This window comes from Balaenoptera physalus, assembly GCF_965194825.1.
Source record: "Balaenoptera physalus genome assembly, chromosome: 5".
Lineage (NCBI taxonomy): Eukaryota > Metazoa > Chordata > Mammalia > Artiodactyla > Balaenopteridae > Balaenoptera > Balaenoptera physalus.
Genome location: NC_138884.1, coordinates 55,752,334 through 55,765,482, shown reverse-complemented (window position 1 = coordinate 55,765,482; position 13,149 = coordinate 55,752,334). Strand labels below are relative to the sequence as shown.

The 13,149-nt window shown below is 36.0% G+C and overlaps 1 protein-coding gene across 2 annotated transcripts in view; it reads left to right on the top strand.

Annotated features, from left to right (window-relative positions):
• The window catches only part of BMP2K (BMP2 inducible kinase), a 125,488-nt gene that overhangs the window by 44,572 nt on the left and 67,767 nt on the right, over positions 1–13,149 (top strand). For both annotated transcript variants that reach the window (XM_082463741.1, XM_082463740.1), the window contains exon 2: positions 12,564–12,682. In XM_082463741.1, the coding sequence (XP_082319867.1) occupies positions 12,564–12,682 (119 nt within the window). The remainder of the gene's footprint in view (positions 1–12,563; positions 12,683–13,149) is intronic.

Below are 13,149 nucleotides of genomic sequence, written 5' to 3'. Positions count from 1 at the left end.
TAGGTGCTCCTATGTTGGGTGCATAAATGTTACAAATGTTATATCTTCTTGTTGGATTGATCTCTTTATCATGTAACACCCTTCTTTGTCTCTTTTTACAGTCTTTGTTTTAAAGTCTGTTTTGTCTAATATAAGTATAGCTACTCCAGCTTTCTTTTGGCTTCCATTTACATGGAATATTTTTTTAATCTCTTCACTTTCAGTCTGGGTGTCCTTACATCTAAAGTGAGGCTTTTGTAGACAGCGTATATAGATTAGTCTTTCAAAAAATTTATTCAGCCACTCTGTGTTTTTTGATTGGAGAATTTAATCCATTTATATTTAAAGTAATTACAGTTAGGTATGTGCTTATTGCCATTTTACTAATTTTTTTCTGCATGGTTTTGTTGTTTTCTTTCCTATGTTCTTCTCTGGCTTTCTTCTTTTGTGGTTTGATGGTTTTCTTTAATGGTATGCTTATATTTCTCTTTATCTTTTGTGTATTTACTACAGGTGTACCTTGTTTTATTGTGCTTTGTTTTATTGCACTTCCCTTTATTGCACTTCACAGATATTGCATTTTTTACAAATGAAAGGTTTGTGGCAACTCTGCATTGAGCAAGTCTATCAACACCATTTTTCCAACAGCATTTGCTCACTTTGTGTCTCTGTGTCACATCTTGGTAATTCTTGCAGTATTTTAAACTTTTTCATCATTATTATATTTTTCTTGGTGATTCGTGATCAGTGATCTTTGCTGTTATTACGAAGACTCTCTGAAGGTTCAGATGATAGCATATTTTTGCAATAAAGTATTTTTTAATTAAGGTATGCACATTTTTAAAGACATAATGCTATTGCACCATTAATAGACTACAGTTTAGTGTAAACATAACTTTTTATATAATGGGAAGCCAAAAAATTTGTGTGACTAGCTTTATTGCAATATGCTTTATTGCAGTGGTCTGGAACTGAACCTACAATATCTCTGAGGTATGCCTATATAGGTTTTTGCTTTGTGGTTACCGTGAGTTTTACATATAACAACTTGTATCTATAATAGTCTATTTTAAGTTGAAAACTACTTAATAAGTTTGATCCCATTGTAAAGCTCAACATTATTACTCCCTCCCGTTTACACTTTATATTATTGATATCACAGTTTACCTCTTTTTATCTTGTGTATCTCTTAACTAATTATTGTAATCATAGTTATTTTTACTACTTTTGTCTTTGAACCTTCATACTGTTTTATAAATGATTAATCCCCTACCGTTACTTTGTGTTTATCTTTCCAGTGAGATTTGTTCATTCATATGTGTTCTTGTTACTATTAGTACCCTTTCTTTTCAGCTTAAAGAAGTCCCTTTAACAAATTTCTTGTAAGACCTGTTTAGTTGTAATAAACACCTTTAGCTTTTGCTTGTCTGGAAAACTCTTTATCTCTCCTTCACTTCTGAGTGATAACTTTTCCAGGTAGAGTAGTCTTGGTTAGAAGTTTTTTTCTTTAAGCACTTTGAATATATCATGCCACTCCCTCTGGCCTGCAGAGTTTCTCCTGAAAAATCTGCTTATAGGCTTATGGGGGTTCCCTTGTATGTAACAAGTTGTTTTTATCTTGATGCTTTTAATGTTGTTTCCTTGTCTTTATCTTTTGACATTTTAATTAGAATGTGTCTTGATGTGGATCTCTTTGGGTTCCTCTTATTTGGAACTCTGGGCTTGCTGGAACTGGATGTCTCTTTCCTTCCTCAGGTTAAGGAAACTTTCAGCCATTATTTCTTTAAATAAGATTTCTGCTTCTTTCTCTCTCTCTCCTCCTTCTGGGACCCTTATATTGTGAGTGTTACTCCATTTGATGTTGTCCCATAAGCCTCTTAAGCTATCTCCACTCATTTTCATTCTTTTTTCTTTCTGCTGCTCTGATTGGTTGAGTTCCACTGCCTTGTCTTTGAGTTGACTGATTCTTCTACTTCATCCAGTCTGCTCTTGAACCCCTCTAGTGTATTTTTTAGTTCAGTTATTTATTCTTCAGCTCTGTGACTTCTAGTTGTTATTTTTTAATATTTTTTATCTCTTTGTTGAAGTTCTCACTGTTCATCTATTCTCAGTTTGGTGAGCATCTTTATGATCATTACTCTTTATTAGGTAAATTACTTATCTCTCATTCATTAGGGATTTTTATTTTTTTTCTGAGGTTTTATCTTGTTCTTTCATTTGAAACATATTCCTCTGTTTCTTCATTTTGCTTGACTCTCTGTGTTGGTTTCCATACAGTAGGTGAAACAACCACTTCTCACAGTTTTGAAGGAGTGACCCCGTGTAAGAGATGAATCTTGTCATTCAGCCCTGCCTCAGCTTTTGGTTGTCTCTTAAACATCTGTGCTTGCCCAAGCAGCCTATTACATTTTTAATACCTCTCAGTGGTTGTGGATGTGCCAAGACTTGTCATTGTCCCAAAGGGACCACTTACTTTCAAATAGTTTATCAACAAAAATCATGTTTTACAGTTTTTTTCAAAACTAGTAATTAATCAAGGATTATGTATTACATTTGATTGTAATGTAGTCCTGCTCCCCTCATTTTTGTACTCCACATATGGAACACTGTACAAGAAAGCTAGCCAGAGTTAATCTCTCAGACTTTGTCTGTTTCTTTGTGTTATCATTTTCCATATTCTCCTAGCCCCTGTTTTCTGTAAACTGCAATATAAGCCATAAGTTTTATTAGGTTAAAAGTTTTTAACAAAGGTACTTCACAGGTGATGCTGTTTAATTACTTCATATTCCATCACATCAGGAAGCATATAATGTCGATATTAATGCCAAATTAGTGACCCCCAAATTTCTCCCATGAAAAGGAATGTTTTTCCTTTTGATACTTTGACACCATGTGACTATCCTATTTCTCATAAACCTTTCATCTAGGATTTTGTCATACAGTGATGATCCTTGCTGAATCAGTTTCTTAATGTCATATTTCTCAACTTTGGGAGTTTTCTCCCAGTTCCACTAACAGTCTCTATCATTTTGGGGAGTGAGTAGAGTCCTTCATGTTGGGCAAGAAAACGGGTTGAGAACCTCAGTTACAGGAAACATTTAATGGTATCTAATTTTATGTAACTTTTTCCAAGTTGGCTTTTCAGTTCTTTGGAAAGAAAATACTGATTAGGAACTGAGGGACATTCAGAATGCAAATTATATCTGATGAAATTGATTTCTTGTAGTGATTGGGAAACTTTTTTGCTTGTAGTCAGGTTATGTCAAAGAAATTAGTGTATGTTAGGTTTAACAAGGCAAACCTTGTTAAAAAAAAGTACCTTTTTTTTTTCTTTTCTCAGAGCAGTTTGGTTAATTCAAAAGTGACTTAACAGTTATGTTCTAAACACATTGATTACTTATTTTTCACTTACTATTGTGTGAGACCCTCATCAAATTGCTTAACAACTAGTGGAAGAGACAGATTGATAAACAGGATCAAATATGCTATATGGTATGGAACAGAAAGCTGTGAGAATTTTAAAGAGGTGCTGTGCATACAATTAGGAAGCCTAATTGTATGAACAAATATTTATTAAGGACCCAATTTGTAGTGACCTTTTGGACCACTACAAATCCATTTTGAATTATGGTTACATTAAATGTTTCTTAATTGTTGTTTGATGACATACTTCTCATCTTCCTAAGTAGAAGATAAAATACATCCTTAAGTACAACTACTAGATAAGTGGTTGCATTCCAACAACAATTTTTTGACAGCAACTGGATGTCTGTCAGTTCAGTTCAGTTCTGACAGTACCCAGAGTAGGTGCAGACCCCACAAGTGGGACCAGTCCTAGAAGATTGCCCCCGTTTCAGATGACAGGGAACCACCAGCACTTCTGATGGACTGGGTTGACTGCAAATTTGGGTGTTCCCATGACACCCTCTTCAGGTTTGATAATTTGGTAGAACTACTCACAGAACTTAGGGAAGTGCTATAGTTATGACTACTATTTTATTATAAAGGATACAAATGAAAAACCCAGATGAACAGGTACATAGGATGAGGTCTAGAAGTGTCTCTAGTGCAGGAGCTTTTGTTCCCATGGAGTCAGGATGCACCACTCTCCCAGTATGTTAGTATGTTCACCAACCATGAAGCTCTCTATACCTTGTTACTTGTAGTTTTTATTGAAGTAGCTTAACATAGGTATGGTTGATTAAATCATTGGTCATGTGATTGAACTCAATCTCTAACGACTCTTTTCTTCTCAGAGATTGGGAGGTGGGATAGGAAAAAGTTTGAATTCAAAGTTTCAACCCTCTAATCATACACGGTAGTTGGTTTTTCTGGGACCAGCCTCCAACCTGAAGCTATCTAGAGACATCACCAGTAATCACCTCTTCAACATAACAAAGACCAATATCCGTCATTAATTATTTTATTTTCATGGGATTTTGAGAACATTTGGAATATTTTATAGTATTCTTGTAATCCAATATTTGGAAGTATAAATTTAGCTTTAATTTAGCAACCGTGCCTGGAACTGGGCTTGAATTGAACAATATGTTGAATTGGACATAGAAATATATAAGTGGAATTTGTGGTTACTACCATAAATTCTTTTGATTTATGTATAAAATGAGTTAAAAATTGAAGTATGTGATAATATAGTCAAAACTCTACATAGAGGTGCCTGAGGGAGTGAGGAGCATGAATTGGGTTGGTCCTGAAAGCCTTCTGTGAAGAATGTGTGTTGGAGAATTTGGTGGATATGGATTGGTGGCAAGCAGATAATGGTCCTCTCTTGGATTACTATAATGTCTCAACTAGTTACCTCCCACTAAATGCATTCTTCAAACAGAAATAATATTAGCTAACTAATGCTTAATCAGAAAATTTTGGAAAATATAGTATTTGGAGAAATATAAACAAATTATTCCATTTCATTCTCAGAGCAGGCACTGCTGAAGACCAGTACAGTGTTTATCATGTTTAGGTGTAAATCATAGTTGATGAACACATCATCTCTCTATGTAGAAAACTTAACGTTTTGCCAGATCTATGTCTGATATAGGATTGATGAAATTATCAAACTTTAATTTTTAGGAACAGGGTTTTTATGAACAAAACTTAGTTAACATTTTCCCCCTAATTTTCCTAATTCATAGGGATAAATTTACTTCGTTATATGTACGGTTGAGAATGGATATAAAGCAGGGGTCCCCAGCGCCCGGGCTGCAGACTGCTACCAGTCCGAGGCCTGTTAGGAACTGGGCTGCACAGCAGGAGGTGAGCGGCGGGTGCGGGAACGAAGCTTCCCATCTCTCCCCATCGCTCACATTACCGCCTGAACCATCCTCCCCCGCCCCCGCAGTCCATGGAAAGGTTGTCTTCCACGAAACCAGTCCCTGGTGCCAAAAAGGTTGGGGACCGCTGATGGACAGAATCCATGGTTCCTTCAGGAATTTTTTTACTGTGGTTCAGTGTGTACTTAACTAGGTTGTGCATCAGAACCATCTGGGGGACTCCCACTGCCGCCCCAGTTAATAATCAGTTTATATTATTATATATTCATAAGAACATATACGGAAGTAGAATAATGAGTAAGGGGTGGTTTAGCAAAATGTATGTATTTGGCCTGACTTGAGACCTTCTGATTCAGACTTGTCAGAACCTGGAAACTATTCAAGATAAACACATACACACCAGCTCACCAGGCAATTCTGATGCATAGTTGTGCTTGGGAATCATTGCTCTAGGGGAATCTCTAAAATATCTCAAAACAAATGCTATATAAATGATTTATCTTGACCTGTACCCATACTACTTCTGTATCTAGATATATTCTAAGTTTTAGCATTGACTTTAATTTTTTAATCAAATAAAATTTGAGCAGCTTAAGTAGCACTTTATTAATGCTACTAATTCGTTAATGTTTGCATATGAAATTAATGTTAAATGAGCATCTTTTAAAGAAATGCCCTGAATTGTTAGAGCTTTTACTTAAAGTACCTTTCCCAAACATCATCTTTTTCTCTCCTGGTAACTGCCTTGTGAGGTGTTTGATTTGATTTCCCCTACATTATATACATGGAAATCCAAATCTATGAGGTGGGAGTTGTACAGTTTCTTATACGTGCAGTTAGAGGATGTGGAGACTCCGGAGTGAATCCGTGCTGACTCTGCACTGTCATCCTAGGAGCTCTTTTCCCCTGTTGTTTATCCCCAATAGTTTACTTTTCCTTTGAGCATTTTGCACTGAACTGGAGTGCTAGTGCCTTATCATTGCTGAGTTTCCGGTGTTAGAAGGACTGACAAATTGATAAAAGTGACATTTTTAAAAAAATTTGATCTTGAAACTTCACTGAATTTATTACTTCTAACAGTTTTGTGTGTCTGTGGGTGGGTGGGTGCGCGTGTGTATGTGGAGTCTTTAGGATTTTCTTTTTTTTTTTTTTTTTTTGGAATTTTTGAATTTTATTTATTTTTTTATACAGCGGGTTCGTATTAGTCATCCATTTTATACACATCAGTGTATACAAGTCAATCCCAATCTCCCAGTTCATCACACCACCATCCCCACCCCCGCCGCTTTCCCCCCTTGGTGTCCATACGTTTGTTCTCTACATCTGTGTCTCAATTTCTGCCCTGCAAACTGGTTCATCTGTACCATTTTTCTAGGTTCCACATATATGTGTTAATATACGATATTTGTTTTTCTCTTTCTGACTTACTTCACTCCGTATGACAGTCTCTAGATCCATCCACGTCTCTACAAATGACCCAGTTTCGTTCCTTTTAATGGCTGAGTAATATTCCATTGTATATGTGTACCACATCTTATTTATCCGTTCTTCTGTCGATGGGCATTTAGGTTGCTTCCATGACCTGGCCATGGTAAATAGTGCTGCAGTGAATATTGGGGTGCATGTGTCTTTTTGAATTATAGTTTTCTCAGGGTATATGCCCAGTAGTGGGATTGCTGGGTCATATGGTAGTTCTATTTTTAGTTTTTTAAGGAACCTCCATACTGTTCTCCATAGTGGCTGTATCAATTTACATTCCCACCAACAGTGCAAGAGGGTTCCCTTTTCTCCACACCCTCTCCAGCATTTGTTGTTTGTAGATTTTCTGATGATGCCCATTCTAACTGGTGTGAGGTGTTACCTCATTGTAGTTTTGATTTGCATTTCTCTAATAATTAGTGATGTTGAGCAGCTTTTCATGTGCTTCTTGGCCATCTGTATGTCTTCTTTGGAGAAATGTCTATTTAGGTCTTCTGCCCATTTTTGGATTGGGTTGTTTGTTTTTATAATATTGAGCTGCATGAGCTGTTTATATATTTTGGAGATTAATCCTTTGTCCTTTGATTCGTTTGCAAATATTTTCTCCCATTCTGAGGGTTGTCTTTTTGTCTTGTTTATGGTTTCCTTTGCTGTGCAAAAGCTTTGAAGTTTCACTAGGTCCCATTTGTTTATTTTTGTTTTTACTTCCATTACTCTAGGAGGTGGATCAAAAAAGATCTTGCTGTGATTTATGTCAAAGAGTGTTCTTCCTATGTTTTCCTCTAAGAGTTTTATAGTGTCTGGTCTTACACTTAGGTCTTTAATCCATTTTGAGTTTAATTTTGTGTATGGTGTTAGGGAGTGTTCTAATTTCATTCTTTTACATGTAGCTGTCCAGTTTTCCCAGCACCACTTATTGAAGAGACTGTCTTTTCTCCATTGTATCTCCTTGCCTCCTTTGTCATAGATTAGTTGACCATAGGTGCATGGGTTTATCTCTGGGCTTTCTATCTTGTTCCATTGATCTATGTTTCTGTTTTTGTGCCAGTACCATATTGTCTTGATTACTGTAGCTTTGTAGTATAGTCTGAAGTCAGGGAGTCTGATTCCTCCAGCTCCGTTGTTTTCCCTCAAGACTGCTTTGCATACAAATTTCAAGATTTTTTGTTCTAGTTCTGTAAAAAATGCCATTGGTAATTTGATAAGGATTGCATTGAATTTGTAAATTGCTTTGGGTAGTATAGTCATTTTCACAATATTGATTCTTCCAATCCGAGAACATGGTATATCTCTCTGTTGGTATCATCTTTAATTTCTCTCATCGGTGTCTTATAGTTTTCTGCATACAGGTCTTTTTGTCTCCCTAGGTAGGTTTATTCCTAGGTATTTTATTCTTTTTGTTGCAGTGGTAAATGGGAGAGTTTCCTTAATTTCTCATTCAGATTTTTCATCATTAGTGTATAGGAGTGCCAGAGATTTCTGTGCATTAATTTTGTATCCTGCAACCTTACAAAATTCATTGATTAACTCTAGTAGTTTTCTGGTGGCATCTTTAGGACTCTCTATGTATAGTATCATGCCATCTGCAAACAGTGACAGTTTTACTTTTTCTTTTCCAATTTGTATTCCTTTTATTTCTTTTTTTTCTCTGATTGCCGTGGCTAGGACTTCAAAACTATGTTGAATAATAGTGGCAAGAGTGGACATCCTTGTCTTGTTCCTGATCTTAGAGGAAATGCTTTCAGTTTTTCACCATTGAGAATGATGTTTGCTGTGGGCTTGTCGTATATGGTCTTTATTATGTTGAGGTAGGTTCCCTCTATGCCCACTTTCTGGAGAGTTTTTTATCATAAATGGGTGTTGAATTTTGTCAAAGCTTTTTCTGCAGCTATTGAGATGATCATATGGTTCTTATTCTTCAATTTGTTAATATGGTGTATCACATTGATTGATTTGCATATATTGAAAAATCCGTGTCATCCCTGGGATAAATCCCACTAGATCATGGTGTATGATCCTTTTAATGTGTTGTTGGATTCTGTTTGCTAGTATTTTGTTCAGTATTTTTGCATCTATATTCATCAGTGATATTGGTCTGTAATTTTTTTTTTTTTGTAGGAATTTTGCCTGGTTTTGGTATCAGGGTGATGGTGGCCTCATAGAATGAGTTTGGGAGTGTTCTTTCCTCTGCAGTTTTTTGGAAGAGTTTGAGAAGGATGGGTGTTAGCTCTTCTCTAGTTTGATAGAATTCACCTGTGAAGCCATCTAATCCTGGGCTTTTGTTTGTTGGAAGATTTTTAATCCCAGTTTCAATTTCATTACTTGTGATTGGTCTGTTCATATTTTCTATTTCTTCTTGGTTCAGTCTTGGAAGGTTATACCTTTCTAAGAATTTGTCCATTTCTTCCAGGTTGTCCATTTTATTGGCATAGAGTTGCTTGTCGTAGTCTCTTAGGATGCTTTGTATTTCTGCAGTGTCTGTTGTAACTTCTCCGTTTTTATTTCTAATTTTATTGATTTGAGTCCTCTCCCTCTTTTACTTGATGAGTCTGGCTAATGGTTTATCAATTTTGTTTATCTTCTCAAAGAACCAGCTTTTAGTTTTCTTTGCTGTCGTTTTCTTTGTTTCTATTTCATTTATTTCTGCTCTGATCTTTATGATTTCTTCCCTTCTGCTAACTTTGTGTTTTGTTTGTTCTTCTTTCTCTAGTTTCTTTAGGTGTAAGGTTATATTGTTTATTTGAGATTTTTCTTGTTTCTTGAGGTAAGCTTGTATAGCTATAAACTTCCCTCTTAGAACTACTTTTGCTGCATCCCATAGGTTTTGGATCATCGTGTTTTCATTGTCATTTGTCTCTAGGTATTTTTTGGTTTCCTCTTTGATTTTTTCAGTGATCTCTTGGTTATTTAGTAACATATTGTTTAGCCTCCATGTGTTTGTGTTTTTTATGTTCTTTTCCCTGTAATTGATTTCTAATCTCATAGTGTTGTGATCAGAAAAGATGCTTGATATGATTTCAGTTTTCTTAAGTTTTCTGAGGCTTGATTTGTGACCCAAGACATGATCTATCCTAGAGAACATTCTGTGCGCACTTGAGAAGAAAGTGTAATCTGCTGTTTTTGGATGGAATGTCTTATAAATATCAATTAAATTTGTCTGGTCTGTTGGGTCATTTAAAGCTTGTGTTTCCTTATTAATTTTCTGTTTGGATGATCTGTCCATTGGTGTAAGTGAGGTGTTAAAGGCCCCCACTATTATTGTGTTACTGTCGATTTCCTCTTTTATAGGTGTTAGCAGTTGCCTTGTGTATTGAGGTGCTCCTATGTTGGGTGCATAAATATTTACAATTGTTGTATCTTCTTCTTGGATTGATCCGTTGATCATTATGTAGTGTCCTTCTTTATTTCTTATAATAGTCTTTATTTTAAAGTCTATTTTGTCTGATGTGAGAATTGCTACTCCAGCTTTCTTTTGATTTCCATTTGCATGGAATGTCTTTTTCCATCCCCTCACTTTCAGTCTGTATGTGTCCTTAGGTCTGAAGTGGGTCTCTTGTAGACAGCATATATATGGGTCTTGTTTTTGTATCCATTCAGCAAGCCTGTGCCTTTTGGTTGTAGCATTTAATCCATTCATGTTTAAGGTAATTATTGATATGTATGTTCTTATTACCGTTTTCTTAATTGCTTTGGGTTTGTTTTTGTAGGTCCTTTTCTTCTCTTGTGTTTCGCACTTAGAGAAGTTCCTTTAGCATTTGTTGTAGAGCTCATTTGGTGGTGCTGAATTCTCTTAGCTTTTGCTTGTCTGTAAAGCTTTTGATTTCTCCATCGAATCTGAATGAGATCCTTGCTGGGTAGAGTAATCTTGGTTGTAGGTTCTTCCCTTTCATCACTTTAAGTATATCATGCCACTCCCTTCTGGCTTGTAGAGTTTCTGCTGAGAAATCAGCTGTTAAACTTATGGGAGTTTCCTTGAGAAATCAGCTGTTAACCTTATGGGAGTTCCCTTGTATGTTATTTGTCGTTTTTCCCTTGCTGCTTTCAATAATTTTTCTTTGTCTTTAATTTTTGCCAGTTTGTTTACTGTGTGTCTCAGTGTGTTTCTCCTTGGGTTTATCCTGTATGGGACTCTCTGTGCTTCCTGGACTTGGGTAGCTATTTCCTTTCCCATGTTAGGGAAGTTTTCAACTATAATCTCTTCAAATATTTTCTCAGGTCCTTTCTCTCTCTCTTCTGCTTCTGGGGTCCCTGTAATGTGAATGTTGTTGCGTTTAATGTTGTTCCAGAGGTCTCTTAGGCTGTCTTCATTTCTTTTCATTCTTTTTTCTTTATTCTGTTCCACAGCAGTGAATTCCACATTCTGTCTTCCAGGTCACTTATCCGTTCTACTGCCTCAGTTATTCTGCTATTGATTCCTTCTAGTGTATTTTTCATTTCAATTATTGTATTGTTCATCTCTGTTTGTTTGTTCTTTAATTCTTCTAGATCTTTGTGAAACATTTCTTGCATCTTTTCGACCTTTGCCTCCATTGTTTTTCTGAGGTCCTGGATCATCTTCACTATCATTATTCTGAATTCTTTTTTTGGAAGGTTGCCTATGTCCACTTCATTTAGTTGTTTTTCTGGGGTTTTATCTTGTTCCTTCATGTGGTACATAGCCCTCTGCCTTCTCGTCTCGTCTGTCTCTTTGTGATGGTGGTTTTTGTTCCACAGGCTGCAGGATTGTAGTTCTTCTTGTTTCTGCTGTCTTCTTGCTTCTGTAGTTCTTCTTGCTTCTGTTCTTCTTGCTTCTGCTGTCTTCCCTCTGGTGAATGAGGCTATTGGTAATTTTTTTTTGTTTTAAAATTATAATTAGGCTACAAAATATCCTATGCCAAAATGAGTTTTAAAAACTTAAGGTGGAAATCTTTGTTTATATGTGACAGAAGTAATTGTCCTTTAGAATACCTGGCTATGTGTTTCAGATATGATGCTTTCTCGGGTACAGTTAACAGACTGTGGCATAAATAATGAGGACATTTATAATCTTACATGAGAGGTCTGGAAGGCTTGTGTAATTCAGTAGCTGAAGTAATTCAGTGTTCTGGGTCATTTTCTCTCTGATTCTTTTTTCCATCATGACCACATATGGTTGCCATAGGTCTAAAGATTATATTCTTATAGAACAAAATCCAAAAGCTGGAAGGAAGAGCAGAGCCTCGTCATGGAAATCCTTTTTTTGTTTTGTTTTGTTTTTTTCTGGTTGGAAAATCTTTCCTGCAACCCTCAGCATACTTTCCCTTATGTCCCATATAGCCAAAATTGGTTACATATTCAATCCTAAATCAGTTGCTGACAAGAGGAAACGAGATTCCCATTATTGCCTTAGAACAGTGTTGGTTCAACCTCTGGAACTTTAAAAGGGACCCACCCATCTGATGCTGTTGATGTCTCATATTAAATCACATCAGTGTTTTGTCATCACTGAGACGGAGAGGCTGATGGGTAGGCAATCACTAGTATTTGCGAAACTATAGTGATATAGTTAAGTTGTAACATTTTCCACATCCTATATAAGAAATATTCCCACTCAAATGATATTTGTATATTTTAACTTGAGAAGCATGTTATCCTGTGTGTGCTACTTCATGATTGGCATAGGAAGCCAATGTTTTGGCTGTTAATTTAGTACAATGTGTTAGTTGTTTACTGTTCTTATTTTTGTCTTGTGTACAATCAGTTTATTTCCCTGTGAGATTAAGCTCCTCAGTGCCGTTACATGATTTTGGCAGGAGCTTCAAACTCTTCTTATTTAATTGATTCTTGTTCTTCTAGGTGGATTCTCCACAGTTTTCCTGGTGCGGACTCATGGTGGACTCCGCTATGCATTGAAGCGAATGTATGTCAATAACGCGACAGACCTCAACATTTGTAAAAGGGAAATTACAATTATGGTAAGTGAAAGAGTAATTCCATTTGAAAAATTTGGTGTATTTTCTTTCAGTTTTTCACATAACATTAACCAGCCTTTAGGCAAGCTGCTTATTGGCTTGGGCACATCTAGATAACCTTTGAAGTGTACTCTTTATAGCCATACTTAGGGCTAAATACAAAGAACTCCTACCTTTCCTCCCTTCCCTATTGTAGTTCAACAGGCAAGCTTCTCTGCTTTCTTTTTTCCTTTTTAAAATAAATTTAAATTATGGAATATTTTGAGAAGAGAAGAATTTAGAAAATTAGTGAACACCAGTTTACCCCCTACCCAACTTAAGAATTAAAGGCTTACAGATACAGTTGAAGCCTTCTGTGTATTCGTCGCTAACATTATCCTTATACTGTTATCCTCATCCAAAAGGAAACCCCTATCCTGAATTTGGTGCTTACCATTCCCTTGGGTATTTAATACATTCACTATATGTGT